General features: G+C 40.9%; 3 protein-coding genes across 3 annotated transcripts in view; all 3 read left to right on the plus strand.

Moving 5' to 3' along the window:
* The window catches only part of LOC129437210 (uncharacterized), a 35,865-nt gene that overhangs the window by 8,018 nt on the left and 5,837 nt on the right, over positions 1-22,010 (plus strand). The window contains exons 2-3 of the mRNA XM_073865933.1: positions 1,765-1,938; positions 17,970-18,143. Coding sequence (XP_073722034.1) covers positions 1,765-1,938; positions 17,970-18,143 — 348 coding nt within the window. The remainder of the gene's footprint in view (positions 1-1,764; positions 1,939-17,969; positions 18,144-22,010) is intronic.
* Positions 4,084-7,221, plus strand: LOC141363151 (uncharacterized). Its single transcript, XM_073865715.1, has one exon. The coding sequence runs from the start codon at positions 4,084-4,086 to the stop codon at positions 7,042-7,044; it is 2,961 nt and encodes a 986-aa protein (XP_073721816.1). The 3' UTR covers positions 7,045-7,221.
* LOC141363236 (uncharacterized) lies at positions 10,411-11,926 on the plus strand. Its single transcript, XM_073865827.1, has one exon. It carries the CDS (start codon positions 10,534-10,536, stop codon positions 11,917-11,919), a length of 1,386 nt encoding a protein of 461 aa, XP_073721928.1. The 5' UTR covers positions 10,411-10,533; the 3' UTR covers positions 11,920-11,926.

The raw sequence follows: 22,010 nt of genomic DNA on the forward strand, positions 1-22,010 counted from the left end.
TATCTATCTATCTATCTATCTATCTATCTATGTAAATAATCTGCGCTATCAGAACTGTACTTTACTCGTCTTTCTATAGTCATTCTCAATGCTCTCAAGGTGGCTTTGGTAAATTCTCTCCCCAGCGTGACGTCATACAGTGCGTTGTGGGGGAAAGGAGAATCATTGCAAACCGCTGTACTTTTTCATACTTTTTCGGGTTTTGTGATACCCAACAACATAAAATACAATGGATAACAGTTTAAATGTTTATTATCAACAAGCAAATTGCACAAATTCGTTGAAAAATTTTACCTGCAAAACGCCCTTTAAGTATAAGCTAAACATTTGAAAAGGCTATAGCATGTAAGCAATAGCATTTGTTTCATTTTGCCTTTTTCTCCAAATTAAAATGACTAATGACACAAGTTTGTCGTTTATTATAAATGGAGCTTTTTGTTAATGTACCAACATGAAATGCATAATTAAAATTTAATTTATGCCTTAAAGTAATAAAGCAAAATAAAAATAAAGTAATGTAAAAATGTAATGTCTTGTTCATTCGGCAAAATAAAATGTGACTGAATCAAGTCTTGTTTGGTTATCATACAGTTTGTTTGTAAAGTGATTAGAAAACTGAAATGGAAAAATGGGGTGGGGGGGCTATCAGGACTGCCTATGCGTAGGGCCCGAGACCTTGTGCTACGCCCCTGCTCCGATCCAAGTACTAACCATGCTCAGCCCTGCTTAGCTTCAGTGGGCAAACTGTCTTGGGCTACAGGGTGATATGTATGAGACATCAATAGTCATCAAAGTACTGCAGTGTTTCACCACAACACAACTTGTGAAGATAAAAACCGAGATAAAGATTAAAATGTATTGTTTTCCTCCTCCAATTAAAATGAATGATGTTGTGGTGTTAGATTTCCCCTACACACCTGACTGACTTAAATTATATAACCGGTGCATCTATAGACAACACACACAAGACATTTATCCTCACCGGGTGTCCACAGAAGACAAACACTCGAGAGTAACACAACATTTTGTCCATTATGAACACAAACACTTAATAAGATCATGTATTCAGTCAAAACCTTATTGTAAAGTCTTACATTATTCAATACATACAACTTTTACTTCCTCTATTTTAACACATTTTATTGTCAAAAGCATACAGTACAAATGTTCAAACCTGTAAGGAAAAGACATGTTAGTTATAATTAGTTATGATTCATTTAAATTTCCTTCACAACTTGCAACAAAACTCCTCTGTTAAAATGTCAGAAAATGTAGTTTGGTGTTTCTTTGATGAAATCTTTGCTGATATTATTGTGTATGAAGAGTTTTTCTCCTCGTCGTGTTGTTTTTATAAAGATGATTAAAAACATTGATCCATCATTGACACTGACACACACATTAATAATGTTTTATAAATTGAGTGAAATTGATCTTTAAACAGTGTAACATCTTTAAATGTAAGATCAGAGTTATGTTATCTCCAGCTGATATTCCTCCTGTAATAGAGGAAGATTTTTACATCAAATACCTGATGAGAATTACAAGTGTGAGTCATGAACTCAATACAGATTTATGAAGAAATGTTCATGTGGTTTAGGACATCTAACACTAATAGTCAGCTGTGTGATGGATTTATTTGACATTTAAACACACAGTGTCTCAGTTACTGAGGGATTGAAAGAGGAACATTACATGAAGAGATGGAGGTTAGAGATTTGTGTTTGTAGTTTTGGATAATTCACATAAAGTCTCTGTTCTCTACAGGTTGTATGGTTGTGATATCACATATGAAGGTTGTGTTGCTCTGACTTCAGCTCTGAGATCAAACCCATCACACCTGAGAGATCTGGATCTGTCTTATAATAATCTCACAGATTCAGGAGTGAAGCTGATCTCTGATGTACTGAAGAATCCTGACTGTAAACTGAAGATATTGTGGTAAGATTGTGATCTATTGTTCAGACAGAAATCACATATAGATTATAGTGAGACTATATAGAGATCATAACATCTGTAATGGATTTACAGACATTAGTCAACATTGAAAGTGGATCATAAAAGTTAATCTTAGGATGTTTTCAGACCTGTAGATTGATTGCTTTGTTTTGAAACCGGGGGTTAAATGGCTACAATGTTGGTTCAGTTCACATACACAAGGCAATATTTCCAAATGAAGCAGACTTTGTTAATACAAGTCATGTGTGTGTAAACTTTCCTTTAATTGCTCAGAGTGCATCTGTTTATTTTCTATGATTCTGCTTAAATTGTCTGTCAGGATTAGAGCCCGAAGCCATTTGTTTTGAGAATAATGGCTGGCTGATGAAGTTATTGGCTGGCTAGCCGGCTCAGCTAAAACCTAAATGACTGCTGCAGACAAACTTTTCATAGCTGCAAATGACTGAAGCTGCCACTACATGTCTACAGATGTATATGTTATACTGATTAACTAGATCTCAATCTTTCCAGTTAATGAGAAAATGAGACTGGGAAAAACTGTAATATAAACACACACTGTTATCAGTATTATTTTGGACAAAGTTTTGCACATTTCACTTCAATGTACACTGAATCATGCGTCGTGAATTAGCAATGTGGAAACGATGGTTTGTTACTGCAGTTATATCAGTGCTAAAAATCTCTCCGTTCCAGAATATTTGGTTCATAACATCAATCTTTGATTCAGGTTTGTGCAACCGTGCCCTGAAGATTTAACAAAAGTCTGGGTAGGTCTAAGTTTAAAAAAAAGTAAGTAGGAATTGGGAAAGTGTGTGAGAAGTGAGATCAAAATTACCTTTCTTGCTTCTTTCCGCCATTTAGATCAGTGCAAGAAAAAAAATGCATCGCTTCTTCTGTAACAATTTTAATTGGTTCGTCATCCCTGTGAGTCTCTGGCCGTTTCTCAATCCGAAGACTGCAGCCTCCGGAGGTCGCATTTTTACGCTGCATACGTCATCAAGACTGTCTTATTTCAAAATATTAACAATTATAAAGTTTATTCTTAGTTAATCGTAAATTGTTGTAATATGCGTATGGCTTGCGAATGTAATGCTCAGTTAATTTAAATAAACCAGGCTTGATGACGTATGCAGCCTACATATGCGACCTCCACACGCTGCAACCTTTGGATTGAGAAACGGCCTCTGTGTATCGTAGCAATGAGTGAGCAAAAGACTGTGCTGTTATGAAACCAGTCGGAAAATAGATCTCGTGTTTTGGTTTATATATTTTGTGTGTGTATGTCTCTATGTGATAGAATTATTATTTGATGCAAATAATTCTAGCTGGCTCAGCCAAACTTTATCAGCTCAATTTGGCTTAGGAAATTATTGGCTGGCAACAGCTGAACTTCTAAATGGTGGAAATGGCGGCGCCTGGCGGCGGCTTCGGGGTCTAGTCAGGATGGACAGAGAGCAGCTTTACGGGATTATTGTGTGGGTGTTTTTGTAAGTGTGGTTATATTACTTCATTTGTTTAAGTAGGAATCAAAACTCGGGTGGGACAACATTCTTACCATGAATCTATGTGGAGAAGAACAATTAAAAGCTGTTTTTAATAGGAACAGGCAGGGCTGCACGATTAATCGTTTTTAAACCGTAATCGCGATGTGAATGGATGCAATTTTCGAATCGCAAGAACTGCGATTATTTCGATTCAAAACTATCAAATATAACAATCATCTAGTACGCAGTTTTTGACAGTTCGCTTCATGCGCATTTTACGTTTGATGCAGTTTAAACCAGTTTAAAGGTAGTGATCCTCTAAGAGGATCACTACCTTGTCGTGGTTTAGAGGCTTGCGTATCTCAATGACCCAGAGAGCTATGCTGGCTGGAACCTCTGTGTTCCTGGTAGGGCCACCCATGCCAGACAGGTCAAAGGATAGAGACCAGACTAATAGTGATCCCTGGTCCTCCAGGTTGGGGGTTGGACACTGGGCTAACAACTCAGTTCTAGAAAACAAATAGGTGTTACGGAAACAGCAACAAAAGAAACTAAACTTACTGGATGTAATGGGTTTTCAGAGTCATCGCAAGATACTCAAATGAATGGCAGTAGTGAAAGCCTAAGGGAAACTACTGCCAGGATGGTGAAAGTCCTGAGCACCAAAACCAAGACCAGGATAGGATTCTGGAATGTAAGAACAATGTATGACACTGGCAAACTGGCTCAAGTAATATCCGAAATGAGATGCTACAACTTACATATTCTGGGAGTTAGTGAAAGCAGGTGGACAGGTTCAGGAAGACTCAGAACCAGTACAGGGGAAACAGTGTTGTACTCCGGAAGAGATGACAATCAGCACTTTGAGGGAGTTGCCATTATCCTCAAGAAAGGTTTAGAGAAAAGTATGATAGAGTGGAAACCTGTCAACAACAGACTCATTAAGATCAGACTCAAAGGGAAGCAAATCAACACTACTATCATACAGTGTTATGCCCCTACAAACAACAACAACGAGGATGAAAAAGACAGATTTTATGAGGAGTTACAGGCTCTGCTGGAAGAAACACCAAGACATGACATGAAGATTGTAATGGGAGATATGAATGCAAAAATTGGAAGTGACAACACCAACTATGAGAGAGCTATGGGAAGAGAGGGCTGTGGTACCATGAATGAGAATGGAGAGAGACTGATGGAGCTCTGTACAACCTATAATCTTGTTGTTGGAGGGACACTTTTTCCTCACAGAGAGATTCACAAGTTGACCTGGTACTCTCCAAATGGAAGGGATAAAAATCAGATAGACCACTTCATGATCAATGGTACCTGGCCAAGATCACTTCTGGATGTAAGAGTTAAGAGGGGAGCCGATGTTGGCAGCGACCATCATATGGTTGTAGCAACAGTGAAAGTAAAGTTGAGGAAGACAGGGGTCAAAGGACCAGGAAGGCAGGAATTAGATGTGGAGAAACTACAGAACCCCAAAATCAAAAGTACTTTTGTTTTGCAGTTGAGGAACAAATATCAAGCCCTGGCAGCTATGGAAGACTACACAAAGCCTGAACAACTAGATGTAAACACCAGGTGGGAGCATCTTAAAGCAGCTTATCTTCAGACCAGCGAAGGATGCTTGGGTACCAAAGAAAGGAAAAGAAAGGAATGGATCAAAGAAAACACTTTGAAGGCCATAGGTACCAGGAGAGCGTTGAAGAAACAGCTTTTAGATGCTAAATCAGAGAGACTGAAAGAGAGATGTAAGCTAAGCTATCAACAAGCAGATAGAGAAGTGAAGAGATTGGTAAGATCAGACAAAAGAGCCTTTATGGATGACCTTGCAAGCCAGGCGGAAGAAGCAGCTAGCAAGGGAGAACAAGGAAAGGTGTACAAAATAACCAAGGTAATCTGTGGCAAATATTGTGGAACTAAAGACTTACCAATTACGGACAAAAATGGGCGATTACTAACATCAGAAACAGAAATTGACGCCCGCTGGGCTGAGCACTTTAGTGAAGTTTTGAACAGGCCACCACCAACATCAAAAGCTGACATTAAGGAAGCAGAGCATGATCTCGACATCAATACTGCACCACCAGAAAAGGAAGAGATTGTTGCAACTATAATGTCTCTTAAAAACAGAAAAGCCCCTGGACATGACAAATTGAATGCAGAACTGTTCAAAGCAGACCCAGAGCTTGCAGCCAAAATGCTTCTCCCACTATTTACAGCAATATGGAAAGAAAGACAGATACCAACAGACTGGTCGGAAGGCATAATGGTGAAGATCCCCAAGAAAGGAACCCTTAGCAACTGTAACAACTGGCGTGGAGTAACTCTTTTGTCTATACCAAGCAAGATCCTAGCAAAAATTATAATCCAGCGGCTATCAGATGCAGTTGACCAACACCTCAGAAAGGAACAGGCAGGGTTCCGGAAAGGAAGAGGATGTACAGATCAGATTTTTGTACTGCGAAACATCATTGAACAGTGCACTGAATGGCAGAGACAACTATACATTAATTTTGTAGATTTTGAGAAAGCCTTTGACAGCGTTCATAGAGACAGCCTTTGGCGTATTCTCCGTGCATATGGAATACCACAAGACATCGTCCTTCTCATCCAAAGCTTCTACAACAACTTCACATGTAAGGTAGTAAACAGCGACCACCGCTTTCATGTGAAGACTGGTGTGAGGCAAGGCTGTGTGATGTCAGCATTCCTTTTTAACATTGCCATTGACTGGGTAATGCGGAGAACTACTGAAAAACAGACAAGCGGTCTGAGATGGACCTTCAAATATACACTTGAAGATCTAGACTTTGCTGACGATCTGGCTCTGATCTCCCACACACACCAGCACATTCAGGAGAAGACATACCGCATCAATACATATGCTGAACAGATAGGCTTACGGATCAACCTGCAGAAAACAAAGGTGATGACACTCAACATACCAAACCCATTACCAGTGCAGGTAAATGGAAAAAATCTTCCAATGACCACAGAATTCACCTATTTGGGCAGCATTGTCAGATATGATGGAGGAGCGGACATTGACATAAAGAATCGTCTTGGCAAAGCCAGAAATGCCCTTAGGATGCTGAATAGTGTTTGGAGATCCAAGCTTTACAGCATAAAGACCAAGTTGAAATTGTACCAGAGCTGTGTGCTTTCCACCCTGCTATATGGCTCAGAGTGCTGGAGGATAACAGACAGTGACCTGAATAAGCTCTCTGTTTTCCATACAAAGAATTTGAGGAGAATCATGAGAATTTTCTGGCCAAACACCATCTCTAATGAGCAGTTGCTTGCGTGTTGCAATCAGGACAGTATTGGGACCATCATCATGAGAAGAAGATGGAGGTGGATTGGGCACTTGATAAGGAGAGAACAAGAAAGTATTACCCGCACAGCCCTTCACTGGACACCAGAGGGCAAACGCAAGAGAGGCAGACCAAAGAACACCTGGCGCCGGACAGTAGAAGGAGAATTAAAGAACATGAACCACACTTGGGGTACCATCCAGAAGCTGGCCCAGAACAGACAGGAGTGGAAGACTTTTGTTGCTGCCCTACATGCCAGTGGCATAACGGGCGGTAAGTAAGTAAGTAAAGTAAAGCAGTTTAAACCAATAGAGGGCATTAACACTGAGGTGCTGACTACACGTCAGATAACACCATTTGGAAAACATGAGCGAGCAGCAGTTCAACTCCCCAACAAAGTGTACGGCCATATGATTTCCGCGATGCGGAAAACACGGACAGAATCGCGAAATGCATACAAATGGAATTAACTGCACAACGCTGAATGTCATGAAGTTGGCAGATTTTGGATTCAGTCATTTAAAAAACCCATTATAACTCATTAACCGGCAAATGAAAGGACAGAAATGCGCGAAAACATTTCCCTTTTGTGTAATGTTGGACTTAAAGAAAGGTGTATATACGTCCGTTTCTCGTCATGCATCGCAAACAATGACAAGCGCCTCATCAGACTATAAGCAGGTTTCATTAAAGCCCGGAACACAGCAGACGAAACAGGTACATTATACTTATACTCTTGCACGCGCACATCTGCACCGCTTTGAATATTTACAGGCACGAGGGGTCACAGAGAGCAGTCAGCACACGCGTGATCACTAAACTTAAGTTTTCTTTCTTGTCTAAGTGAACATAAACAGCTGGATGTTTATCAGTATATTGAAGCAGACCAGTTTTAAAGCTGTCTTGTGTCTTAAAGTGACAGTAACCTGGTGCTTTCTGTGTCAGAAATGTTCATTACACACCAAAAATTAAAATCACTCCTTACTCTTAACTGAACAAGCTTCTGCAGCTCCACATTTAAAATCCTACAGTGAGGACTGTGCAGTCTTTTATTTGTATTTTTTGCTTATGTTAAATCATATATTCTAATAACTAATATATTTACATTTATTACAGATGCCTGAAAAGTAAACCAAGATGAGTATAGTCTTATGATTAAAAGAAAAAACTAAACATTTGCTTGTCAGAAGCATTGTTGTAGTGACAGCCAAAATACATTGGCCTATATGTTATTTCAAATAAACCTTTAAATATATTTTTGTTAAATTGTATTTGAATGTTCTTAGATTTAAAAAAAAGTTTGTCTGCAGAAGAGCAAAGTCCTGTAGACACCTTGGTACAATGTTTAAGAGGTTTTAAATAAACAGTAGCACAGCATCTTTCTTTGGTGCTATTAAAACCACCACAACAAACCTGGATGTAGCTCTTTTATTATATACTAATGAATCGCACTTTAAATCGCGAATCGCAATTTGGATCAGAAAAATCGCAATTAGATTTTTCCTCCAAATCGTGCAGCCCTAGGAACAGGTGCACTTTCGTGTTAAATGGTGTTGACGTACTCACTAGAATTCATCTACAAAAAGCTATCAGGTATGTTTATGGTTAATTAAGCAAGTCATGGGTACCAAAGACTTCACTTCTGCCATGCCCACCGCCATATTTGTGTCCATCTTGGCAGTGAACACATATCTAATACACTAAATGATCACATTTATTAGTTTAATTGAGGGCTTACCAGAAACAAAATACTGATTTTACAATCTGGAGTTAGATGTCGACTGCCAGTCAGTCCCAACAGCAGAAGAGTGCAAAATAAACAAAATGTTGAATTTTTGTGATTCTGCATTATTTGTCATATTCTGTATTAAATATTTCCAGAAATTAAAAATGTCTGATAAAAATAAATAAAATATAATATCTGTCATTATAAATAGAGTAGACAACTTGGTGAATATTTTTGGCTTTAATTTACTAACGTGAATAATCAATCCCTCTCATAGCACGCTGTATTCTGTTATCATAACAGTCCTGCACCCCACAGTTAACAGTGAATCACATCTTCTGAGTACACATAAAACCATTATCTCTACTAGATTTCTGAAGTTTAATGGTAAGATATAATGCATTATTTTCATTATGATACACACATGAAAAGTCCTCGTGAAACCTGCTTGGCACTCCTGCTGTCTCATATGCAAGGGTCTGGTGAAGCAATATTAAAATGTATTATAATGTATTGTTTTGTAGTTCTTAAAATAAGCAGTGATGTATTAAGACCTTGTGGTGCTCCCGACCCACCTCACAAATGATCATGCAAGAATCCAGTTAATAATTTATAAGATTTTGTAAGAATTAGCAATTATTACATTTCACAAGGAAACTATCAATATGAACATGTTACTTTTGTAAAATTGAACACAAAAAACAACTCTTTAATATAACATATAACAACATCTGTAGTTAATGTGCAACTACTCAGTGGTGTAATGATACATTGCTTGTACTGAACAACACAAACAAAACAATTGCAGTGATATTATGCACAAATTCTCAAAACAATTTACAATTACACTTTTGACCAAGCAAACTGGAAAATGATGTCTTTAAACTCTATGTCCCTAACCAGTTCAGATTCAATGACAAGCAGGGAAACTGCAGAAAGACGTTTCTGTGTCATTGTTGTCCTAAGTTCATTTTTCACTCGCTTTAGAGTAGATAAAGACCTCTCTCCTTCACAGTTAGATACTGACAAAGTTAAATACAGTATAAGTGCAACAAAAACATTAAGAAATGTTGTCTTTAGTTCATTCTTGTAACGTATGCTTCAAATGAAGTGAGTGAGAAGTGAATCCATGTGCAAAAGGTGTTTATTGTAAAATCCCAATAAAGGGCCAGCAACCAAATCCAAACAGGGTAAATCCAATACACGTAATCCAAATAACAGGCGAGGGGTCAAGGCAGGCAGAGACACAATCATAAATCCAAACAAACAGGCGAAAGATCAAGGCAGGCGGCAAACAGGCGATAAATCCAATAAAACAGGCGTGGGTCAAAAACAGGCAGATACAGATACAGATACAGGATTACAGATAACAGATAACAAACACAGGTAACGGGCTGGGCATACGAATGTAATATACAGCAGGGAACAGGTGTACAGGAAGTGACTTATATACAGGAACAAACAGGAAGTGTGAAGCGTGACATGGCATGATGAGTTTCAAAATAAAAGTCCAAACAAAGCAGAGAATCAAAATACAAAACAAATAACAAAAATACACAAAATACAAGAAAACACAAGACAAAACCTTACAATTCTGATCAACAATTTACAGCAGCTCTGCAGGTGAGGTCTTGTCTTTGCTAAAATGTCTGAACTGAATCAGTTAATCAGTCAAAGTTTTATTTAGGTCCACTGGATAAGTGATGACAGTTTATCAGCCCTTATGAGCAATTCACTTTCTGTACAGTCCTGCATAAGAAAACACCAAAAAATAGACCTCTTTGTAACATCAATACGATTGGTTGATTTTAGTCTGTCCAAAATTACATAATATGATGTTTTACATAAACAAGGTTTGGGAGGAGCTGATCAGTCAATGAACTCGGCTGGCTTTCAATCATTAATCAATGAACACGGCTGGCTCTTGATGATTAAGCAATGAACACGGCTGGTTATCAATCACTAATCAACACAACAACTTAGTACCAGCTCTATAAATAATCATAGAGTCCTTACCCTCAATTCTCTGGGACATTATTGCAAGATGTCCAGTCAAACAAACCCAGCACAGGAAATTCACCATACCACACAGGATTATCTCGGGCCTTCCGACAGCGGTCGGGATGTTTCAATCAAGCCCGAGGCCTCCCCACAGGCCGGGCGATCTTCCCGCATTGCTACACGAATCCCGAGGAGAAAAGGACCGTCTCCTCGCACCCCGCAGAGGCGCTCCCCACCATCACCAGCATCTTCATACGCTTCTGCTTCTCCAGGAATCCCCGACATCAAGAAATGGTCCATCCTAGGCCTCGAACTAGCTCTTGAAAATGCAGATATTCCATTCTCACGTAAGCAAACAAAGGCGCAACTGTTCAGCCTACTCCGCGATAGCCGGAGGGCTACTCAACCCCCGCAAACAGCCGTGACAGCAAGCTCTGACTCCTCGTCTCTGCAAGCACGGAGTACACCGTACACCCGAAAGACACCAGGGAAAACACGGAGGTCTCAAAGACACCGCATGAAGCCATCAGCTAGCCTGGGTCGCCCGCCGATGTCTCCAGCAGCCAGCTCACAAGCGAGTCAGCTAGCAAGCCAGCCAGACAGCGCGAACATGCTTCCGCTCACGGCAACGGCTTCGCTCCTCCCACTGCCGCTTCTTTCTCCCGGCCAATGGCCTGCTGCCCCTCCGTCTCTCTATCACACGGGGTTGCGTTCAGCAGCAGCGCCGGCCGCATCTATTTTTCCTTCTCACATTTCTCCCATTTTTTCCGCAGGAGCTGACACGAGCGCGGCAACGGCTTCGCTCCTCCCACTGCTGCTTCCTTCTCTTGGCCAATGGCCTGCTGCCCCTCCGTCTCTCTATCACACGGGGTTGCGTTCAGCAGCAGCGCCGGCCACATCTATTTTTCTTTCTCACATTTCTCCCACTTTTTCCGCAGGAGCCGACACGAGCTCGGCAAAGGCTTCACTCATCCCACTGCCGCTTCCTTCTCCCGGCCAATGGCCTGCTGCCCCTCCGTCTCTCTATCACACGGGGTTGCGTTCAGCAGCAGCGCCGGCCACATCTATTTTTCCTTCTCACATTTCTCCCATTTTTTCCGCAGGAGCCAACACGAGCTTGGTAACGGCTTTGCTCATCCCACTGCCGCTTCCTTCTCCCGGCCAATGGCCTGCTGCCCCTCCGTCTCTCTATCACACGGGGGTTGCGTTCAGCAGCAGCGCCGGCCACATCTATTTTTCCTTCTCACATTTCTCCCACTTTTGCAGCAGGAGCCGACTCGAGCGTGAGGATGCCTCCGCTAACGAGTCAGGCCCCGGTTTTCGCTGCAGGAGCCGACACGAGCGTGAGGATGCCTCCGCTAACGAGTCAGGCCCCGGTTTTTGCCGCAGGAGCCGACACGAGCGTGAGGATGCCTCCGCTAACGAGTAAGGCCCCGGCACCCTCTATGACTTTTCAACCTGATATTTTCGCCCACGGATCGACCCAAAGCGTGAGGCTGCCTCCGCAAGCGGCTCCAGCGGCTTCTTTTTCTGTTGATTCTGTTCCCCAGACCCGTCAGCCTTTCACGCTGGCTACCGCAGCACCAATGCCCATCCCACCCAACGCATTGGCCTTGAAACCTCCCCCTGTCATCAATTCCATCAGGCAACAGATCCTCGCAGAAATTGAGGCAGCCGGCATCAGAAGTGGATCTTCCCCCAACACTAGTGCCTCCCTATTCAACTATAATATTCCCTTAAATCATCCACTCAAAGACCTTCTTACCGCCTCTCTAGATACTATACTCCAAGCAGTCTCAATGGGAACTCTTCAAACCTATCTGACAGCTTGGAGAAGCTTCAGAACTTTCCATCATTTACACCAGATCCCTTTAGCCAACTTCTCTCTACTTACCATAACATCATTCATATCGTACCTGCATAAAGTCAAACACCTTCGAATCAGCACAATTAAAGGGTATATGAGCGGAATCCAATTTTTTCACAAACTAATGTTAGGTTCACCCTCAACTGCTATCACTAATCCCCAGACCGCCATGCTTTTAAAAGGTATTGAAAAAACCCAACCCAAGAGTCCAGATCCCAGGTTACCCATAACCATAGAAATCCTTTCAAAATGTCTAGCCACTCTTCGCAAAGGCTACTCCTCAGTACATACTGCCCGAACCCTAGACGCCATGTTCGTGTTAGCCTTTTTTGGTTTCCTCCGCTGTTCAGAATTCACTGTTTCAGCCACCTTTGACCCAAACCTACACCCAACCATCTCTGATCTAGCCATAATAGATGACGAAACCATCTCATTTTTTATCAAACACAGCAAGACGGACCAAATGAGAAAAGGACACCACATATACATTTTCAAAATTCAAACTCCCATCCAACCATACCAAGTTCTCAAAGCTTACACTTCCTACCGTTGCCACCAGATTAAATCCTCTTCCGACCCACTTTTTGGGGATGAATTCAACCGCCCAGTAACCCGCTTTTGGTTTCAGAAGCCCCTAAAACAAGTTTTGCTAACATCTGGCCCCCCCCATGAATTTTCAAGTCATTCCTTTCGCATTGGAGCAGCCACAACAGCTGCTCAAAACGGACTCCCAGACTCCCAGATACAAACCCTAGGCCGCTGGTCTTCGGAAGCTTTCAAAAATTACATCAGGGCAGATTGTGCTTCCATCAAAGAAGCCCACCAAACACTCACGGCCCAGCAAACGGACATAAGATCACACCGTCACACATAAACCCATCATCACCCTCGATCCACTTCCCTGCCTCCGCAGAAGCTAGTACCGGCAACTCAAGCTGACACTCTCATCAAAATCTTACACAGCCCTACCACAACAGATTCCTTCTCAGATAACAACAACTGTCGCAGCGCGACCGCTCTTGCAGAAGCCCAAGCTTTTATTTCACTTTCTGCCACAGCAGATGCCTTTTTTAAGCCAGTATCGCAGCAGCGACCGCCCCCACAGGGGCCCGTGCTTCTTTCACTTCCTCTGTCAATAAAACCTTCCCTTTCCAACTCAGGCCAGTATCGCAGCAGCGACCGCCCCCGCAGGGGCCCGTGCCTTTTCCTCGATCTGCCGCAGCAGTCGACTTCTGAAGCCAGTATCGCAGCTGCGACCGCCCCCGCAGGGGCCCGTGCTTCTTTCACTTCCTCTGCCAATAAAACCTTCCCTTTCCAACTCAGGCCAGTATCGCAGCAGCGACCGCCCCCGCAGGGGCCCGTGCCTTTTCCTCGATCTGCCGCAGCAGTCGACTTCTGAAGCCAGTATCGCCGCTGCGACCGCCCCCGCAGGGGCCCATGTTTCTTTCACATGCTCTGCCAATAAAACCTTCCCTTTCCAACTCAGGCCAGTATCGCAGCAGCGACCGCCCCCGCAGGGGCCCGTGCCTTTTCCTCGATCTGCCGCAGCAGTCGACTTCTGAAGCCAGTATCGCCGCTGCGACCGCCCCCGCAGGGGCCCATGCTTCTTTCACATGCTCTGCCAATAAAACCTTCCCTTTCCAACTCAGGCCAGTATCGCAGCAGCGACCGCCCCCGCAGGGGCCCGTGCCTTTTCCTCGATCTGCCGCAGCAGATTATTTCAACCTCGAAGCCCGTATCGCAGCGCGACCGCCCCCGCAGGGGCCAGTGCTTCCTTCACATTTTCTGCCCAGCAGAATCTATGCATCTATCGCTGCCTAAGCAGTACTGCTCCCTCTGGAGTTTTCTTCTTCCCCAACTACCTCATGTCTGGCTCCTCTAGAGCACAGCCCCATCTCAGGGCACAAACTGCTTCCTTCGCTCCCTTGGAGTCCTACCTTGCTCCTTACAGCACTACCTCACCTATTACCTTTAAAAACTCCCCGCTCTTCTTCAGAGTACAATTTTCTCCCTTCCCTACATATTGGCAGCAGCAGATTTTGCTCCCCCGGAGCCCCCTATATTCTTCAAACTACAGCCTTTGGGTCCAGGCCTCTGCCCCACCTCATACTATCCTTCTCAACCTCTTCACAGCACTTCTCAACAGTGCCCGCTCTCCAGAGCTGCCTTTTTCAATTCTACCCTCTACTTCAGCATTTTCCCCAATGAGGGCCAGCACCTCGCCTTCTCAAGCCAGCCTTCTTTGGGGAATTGTTGTTCAGGCGGCTGTCCTGCACCACCTGCTCTTTTTGGGGATAACCCGGGTCAGGGCACGCCCCAGGCCCGGGGCTCCTTCCCCGGTCAAGGGACGAACGTTCCGAACTCGGGGGGTATTTCCCGAGCTCGGAACCTTCGCCCCGGGACAGCACGCCACTCACGCATATTAGCAGTCCCACTTTATTGTCAGTGAGGCGAACTCGTAAAATGATGTTTTACATAAACAAGGTTTGGGAGGAGCTGATAAGTCAATGAACTCGGCTGGCTTTCAATCATTAATCAATGAACATGGCTGGCTCTTAATCACTAATCAATGAACTTGGCTGGCTCTCAATCACTAATCAATGAACACGGCTGGCTCTTGATGATTAAGCAATGAACACGGCTGGTTATCAATCACTAATCAACACAACAACTTAGTACCAGCTCTATAAATAATCATAGAGTCCTTACCCTCAATTCTCTGGGACATTATTGCAAACCCACCTCCACCCCTTCGCCTCACTACGTACATTTAGCTCAGCACCGGGGATAACCCGGGTCAGGGCACGCCCCAGGCCCGGGGCTCCTTCCCCGGTCAAGGGACGAACGTTCCGAACTCGGGGGGTATTTCCCAAGCTCGGAACCTTCGCCCCGGGACAGCACGCCACTCACGCATATTAGCAGTCCCACTTTATTGTCAGTGAGGCAAACTCGTAAAATGCCTCGACCTTAAATCTCTGACTTACATCAGTAAATAATACTTCATCTTCATCAGATGACTCATCCGCAAACCGCTTTCTCTTTCGTTTGCGGCAAACATCATATTGATAAGTCTGAGTAACACAGAAAGCACGAGCAGATTCATCTACCTCAACAAACTGCACATTTGTGGGATTTTGTGTAAAGTGGCTTAATGTACTTTTTTTTGGCTATGCCACTTAGCTGCTGCTGATCATTTTCCAAAAAGCTGTTGTGCACGTCACGCTTACTTAGTAGATGAACAACTTACGTCTTAAAGAGCAAGTACTTTTGTAATTTTATAAAATATTTTTTTATTGTTGGTTTCAGTTGGTGCCTCTAAGACTTTGGTGCCCCGGGAAAGTCTGCTGTCCATAACATCTCAGCAGGAACGAACGTGCACATGCAGAACTGTGATCTTTCAGGCTTTGATGGTCACATACGCTCATAATTAAGTCAAAATGTCCATTGGTGTATATAAATGTATATAAAAAGGTTATGTCTAAAGTGAAAAGTTTAGGAAAAAAGTGTTGTAGGGCGTATGAATCCATTACTGTAGGCTTGTAAGTATAAGTGACAGCTGTAACTTATATGTTACTATTCATTAATATTAGGCCAGCATTTATGTTATCTTAGTGGTCACTTCTGATTGAAGGCAATCCTTTATTCAGCTGATTTAACTCCTTTGGAATTGAATACAAGCGTAGTTCGGGGTTCCTCGACTGTTGTTACCGGCAACCAGGGGCGCCGTAAGGGGGGGGGGGGTGTTGGGATGATTCTAAGGGCCCATGAAATTTTTGGGGCCTCAGCCAAGGACTGTGCCGCACACACAATCCCTTAAGCTGAGCCCTCTTAGCTCCGCCCCGTCTTTACTCTGCGTTTTAGCGCCATCTTCAATCCACGGTCTCACAGTGTGCGTGAACTTCAGAAGAGAACAAGGTGTGTGTATTTAATGCTAATTTCTATGATATCTGCATATGTGCACTTCCTTACTATAAATGCAGTTTACACAATGTGACGCTGGAGCAATACAATGCAGTTTTCTTTCCACTTTAAAGTCTTCGCTCTTTTCATCCCACTTTAAAAAAAAAACAAGGTGATTTACGTTCCCTGTTTTGTGTTATGATTCTAACACGAAGTCAGCCCTTATAAGCTGTTTTAATTAACGTAGCCCGTATAACCTAATTAACATAAACTAGAAATGCGACCGGTTACACACTTCAATGCTTTATAACGCAATATGCCAAGGAAGTATTTTTAGGCACTTGAGAATCGAGTTGATTGTGATAAAACAGAAATGCAACAAAGGCTAAACTAGTCCAGTAATGTATATTAAAGCTTCTTACCTTGCAACATCTTTAGGAAATCAATCTGTCATAATCTGCTATAGTTGTTGTAGTTTGTTAGAGAGATGAAGACGTTTATCTACTGTTGTCCTTCATTTCATTTTAGAGTCCTATTGATTAATAAACATTCTGAAGAATCATTTACGTTAAGAGTATAGCTGTTTTCTCGAGTTAATGATCTGTTGTTATTTTTGCTTTAGTGTAGCTGCTGGTGTGTGAAACCTGTTCTTCACCTTATAAATAATGCTAATAATTATAATACAAGCTTTGGTCGAGCGTTTTTGATGATTTTTTATGTGGAAAACAGTAATACTCAAATACATCATCTGGGTTTTTTACAGGCATGGTCACAATTATCTTTAATCTATGTTTAGTAATGTTGCATTTTCTCTGATTATTTGATTACTGTACTATATTTTTCAATTACATTTACATTTCACAATAAAATATCTTAGCTGCAGACATTGTAAGTATCTATAAATACTGTTAATTGTGGTCAAAACAATAGCAAAAGAAATAGTTCTGTATTATTAAATTGCAGACAAAGATTTTGAATAGCTACAGTAGGTTGGATTGTATGTTTGGTGCGAAATGGGTATGGTGGGTGCCCGACCTCATATTCTTTCATAGGGCCCAAAATTGCTAGCGGCACCCCTGCCGCCAACAGCACAACATATCCCGGGCATATTGTAATCTTGTTGTGAACCTCCTGTGAGTGTTAACAAACTGAACCAAGGAGAAAAAGCAGCAGGTTCTGAAACATAGACTCAGGTCTGAAAACACCCTAAGATGTCCTCAGACAAGTATTGTTCAAAATTCAAAGACAACATTTATAAAAAGTTTTGGTCCACTTTAAATGTTGAATAGTTTATTTAATCTCAGTAATGTATTTGATAACTGAAGCTGATTTTATTCAACATTCATCACAACACTTTAACTCTTACTGAAAGTCACAAACATAAAACATTAAAATTGAATTATGAACCAAAGTAAAAAACAAAAATCATTCAGAAATAAAAATATAAGAGAAATTTTAGTGATGTCTGATGAGAGAAATCTGATTTCATTACTGTATAAAAAATAAATCACACTGTTAATATAAACATAAACTGATGAAGTTCATTTCCTTGTAAAATTTCACTGATGTGTTTCAGTAAAACACAAACACACATAAATGAAACTAAAATGAAAATGTTCATAAACACTAAATGATGACAGAAGAGAAACAAATTCAACTCACTGTAGATTTGATCTGTGTGTGTACAAACTGTGTGTCTCTGTTCTATACAGGTTGTATAGTTGTGATATCACAGATGAAGGTTGTGTTGCTCTGACTTCAGCTCTGAGATCAAACCCATCACACCTGACACGTCTGAATCTGTCCTATAATAATCTAAGAGTTTCAGGAGTGAAGCTGATCTCTGATGTACTGAAGAATCCTGACTGTAAACTGGAGAGACTGTGGTAAGATCATCCCTCTGATAGTCACACATGCTGGGGATTTTAACTGTTTTTGAGGACACCAGATCTAGGTCAGTTTTGCACACTGATGTTGTAGTACAGACGCCTCATTGTGTTGGGGGTACGTTTTACAATTTTAAAAATGGTTGGAAAAATAGTGTGCTTAAACTGGACTTTAATTTGTTATTACATTTTAACTGTTTCTGTTTATATGGTGTACATTTGTCATTTTACACCTATGATCGACACTTCCAAGTCAAACTACCCAGCTCAAATACTGCAAATGCAGTCAAGCGGCATGTTTTTGTTTATTTACTTTTACTTTTGTCTGGAAATGTTCATCCTAATCCTGGTCCTGGCTTTGTGAGTACTCCCGATGATTTTAAATCTAGATCTGGTATTGGTTTTATTCATTTGAATATTCGCAGCTTACTTCCAAAAATGGACTCTGTTAGGATCTGGGCTGACTCAACAGATTGGCCATACCGAATAGTGACATAAATATAAGTGGATTTTCTCTGTTTAGATGTGACAGATTGAAAAAGGGTGGCGGAATTGTAATATACGTACGAAATAAATTCCATACCAGGGTGATAACTGCAATATCTATTAGTAAAATGTTTGAGCTTTTAGTAGTGAAAATTGAGCTTTCTAAGGATGCTTATTTAACTTTGGCCGGATGTTACAGGCATCCCTCAGCAAATTCTGACTCTCTTGTTTTACTTGAACAGCATCTCTCGGCCATTGATTTTTATGAGATACTCTTAGTTGGTGATTTTAATTGGGATTGGTTAACCCCTGCCTCAGATTGTTTTAAATCCTTTTGTAACACTTTAAACTTAACACAACTAATTGATAGTCCCACTCGGTTAAATTTAAAATGTTTAGAAAAATCAACTTTATTAGATCTTGACTAACGCACCCCATAAGTATACTGATATAGGTGTTTTTGCCAATGATGTTAGTGATCACTGTGTCATAGCTGCTGTGAGGAATACCAAACGTCCAAAATTCAAACCTCAAACTCTTGTTGTGAGAAACAGAAAACATTTTGTTGAGCAAGCATTTCATCATGATTTGTATTTATTTGACTGGAGTCGTATTTATTTAATTCATGATATAGAGTTAGCTTGGAATTTTTTTCATAGTGCTTTCTTGCAACTGATAAATAAGCATGCCCCAATGCGAAAAATAAGAGTGAAGGCCCAAAACAATCCTTGGTTTACACCAGAACTAGCAAAGCTTCTGCAGGACAGAAATGCAGCTTGGGCCAAAGCCAGAAGCACAAAATCTGAGTTTAGGAAGCTGAGAAACATCTGTACTTCACAGATAAAAAAGGCCAAATCAGATTTCTATTTACTCGAAACATCTCATCTCAAAACCTAAATAATCCGGTTAAGTTTTGGAAAATGGTTAAATCACTGTCGCAAGCCGATAACACAGAAATTAGTACAATTATTACCAATAATGGACACCTGATAACAGAGAAGATCGCTATTTTAGATAGTTTTAACAAACATTTCATTTCATCAGGTTCCTTATTTGAGTCTCAACCACCTTCTTGTTCCTTACCTAATCAGCTTGGTGTATCTGTAACTGATACTTCATGTAATTTAACTAAACAAAAATTTGATTTTATTCAGTTTTCTGTTTCCGATGTTCATAAAGCTCTTACCCAGTTAGATCCAAAAAACCCTGCAGGGCCCGATAAGTTGGAACCTTTTTATCTAAGGGCAGCTGCGGATTTTATTGCCGAACCTTTAGCATACTTATTCAATCTTTCAACTTCTTCATGTGAAATTCCAAGGATCTGGAAAACTGCCTTCGTTTCTCCTCTATTTAAAGGGGGTGACCCATTGCACTTAAATAATTATAGGCCTATATCTAAACTGTGCATTTTATCTAAACTTTTAGAGAAACTAGTAAATGAACAATTAAAAACTTATTTGGAATTAAATAAAATTCACTCTCCCTTCCAGTCCGGCTTTAGGAAAACAATATAGTACCATTACAGCTGCAACAAAAGTGTTCAGTGATATAACTATGGCCTTAGATGGTAAACAAATTTGTTCAGCTCTTTTCCTCGATTTATCAAAGGCTTTTGACAAAGTTGATCATAGCATCTTATTAAAAAGACTTGCCACTGTTGGACTTTCTGATTCTGCCATAAATTGGTTTTCTAACTATCTATCAGGTAGATCACAGTCTGTGGTCTTGAAAGACTGTATGTCATCATCTGTCCTATCGGTTTTAAAGGGCGTCCCTCAGGGATCAGTTTTGGGACCTATTTTATTTTCGTTATACATAAGTAATATTTGTGATAACATTCCAAACATCAAGTATCATCTCTATGCAGATGATAATGTTATTTATTGCTTTGCTTCATCAGCTTCGCAAGCTCTTAAATGTCTACAGTCAGCATTTAACACCGTTCAGTATCGCCTGTGTGAACTTAAGCTGGTTTTAAATATAGATAAGACCAAATTAATGATGTTTTCGACCTCTAAAGCTGAGCCAAAAAATGTTCCTGAAATTCTATCATTGCAAGGAGCTAAAATTGAATGTGTTACGAGTTATAAATACTTGGGCATTGTATTGGACAGTCAGTTAAGCTTTAAAGTACATATTGATAAATTAATTTCCAAACTTAAGTTAAAACTTGGCTTTTATTACAGAAACAGAACTTTATTTTCATTTAATGCTAGAAAATATTTGGTATCTGCAACATTTCTACCTTTATTGGATTATGCAGATATACTTTATATGAACGCTCCAACACAATATTTAAAAAAACTTGATACAGTTTTCCATAGTGCCTTGCGTTTTATTATTGGGTGTAGCTATCAAACGCATCACTGCATTTTATATGAGAAGGCAGAGTTACCATCCTTGTATACTCGAAGAAGTTTTAATTGGTATTGTTTTATTTAAAAGTCGATTTGCAGTCTTAATCCACATTACTTGTCTCTTAACTTTTCAAACCCCAACGGACGCTACCAACTTCGCTCAAACGATTTCATGCATTTTAAAGTTCCTAGGGTTCGAACAGAGATAGGGAAAAAGGGTTTTACATATAATGCCGCCTCCTCTTGGAATTATCTACAGGATACTTTAAAGCTCACCACGTTGCCGTCACTTAATGAGTTTAAGCTGCTTTGAACAAATTACATGTTTTATCCCTTGGTAAATTGTTGTTGTGATTTATAAGTGTGTTTTATGTTTTGTTGTATATTGTATAATTGTATATTTTTAACTATTTGTTGCTGCCTTCTTGGCCAGGTCACTCTTGTAAAAGAGATTTTAATCTCAATGAGTTTTAACCTGGTTAAATGAAAAGAACTGAACTGAACTGAACATGTACTGAGGTTTAGTTAAACATAAACTGTATGAAAAAAACACACTAAACTATAAAGTATCTGGGCCCGGTTCCCCGATAACGTTCACTCTTAGCACGCTAAAAAGACTCAAAAAGATATATCTTACCAAAGTTGTTTGTGTTCCTAAGTGTGTTCCCCGAAGTGTCTCTTAGGAAGCTTCTTAACACGCTGCCTCTAAGTTCGCTGTAACAATGTCACTGTCCCAAGTGAAGGTGCTGAATTATTTGCGATCGATCTCTCAGGGATCGATTTTCCACTTCACACAAAGGTGCATTACAATGTTAAGAAAGACAACACGTTATATACAAATGGAACATAACTCAAACTATTCCAGTAACATTTATTTTAACATGGTTTAAGTTATCCGTAAAATAGACTAATAATTAAGTTATCAAATTGTCAGTAATATAGACGAAGCGGGAATCCCTCTCTAATCCTCCACCCTCATTATCCCGTTGTGCCACTTGTGCCGCTTCCTGACATGGGTTTAACG

Source organism: Misgurnus anguillicaudatus, unplaced genomic scaffold, assembly GCF_027580225.2.
Source record: "Misgurnus anguillicaudatus unplaced genomic scaffold, ASM2758022v2 HiC_scaffold_33, whole genome shotgun sequence".
NCBI lineage: Eukaryota > Metazoa > Chordata > Actinopteri > Cypriniformes > Cobitidae > Misgurnus > Misgurnus anguillicaudatus.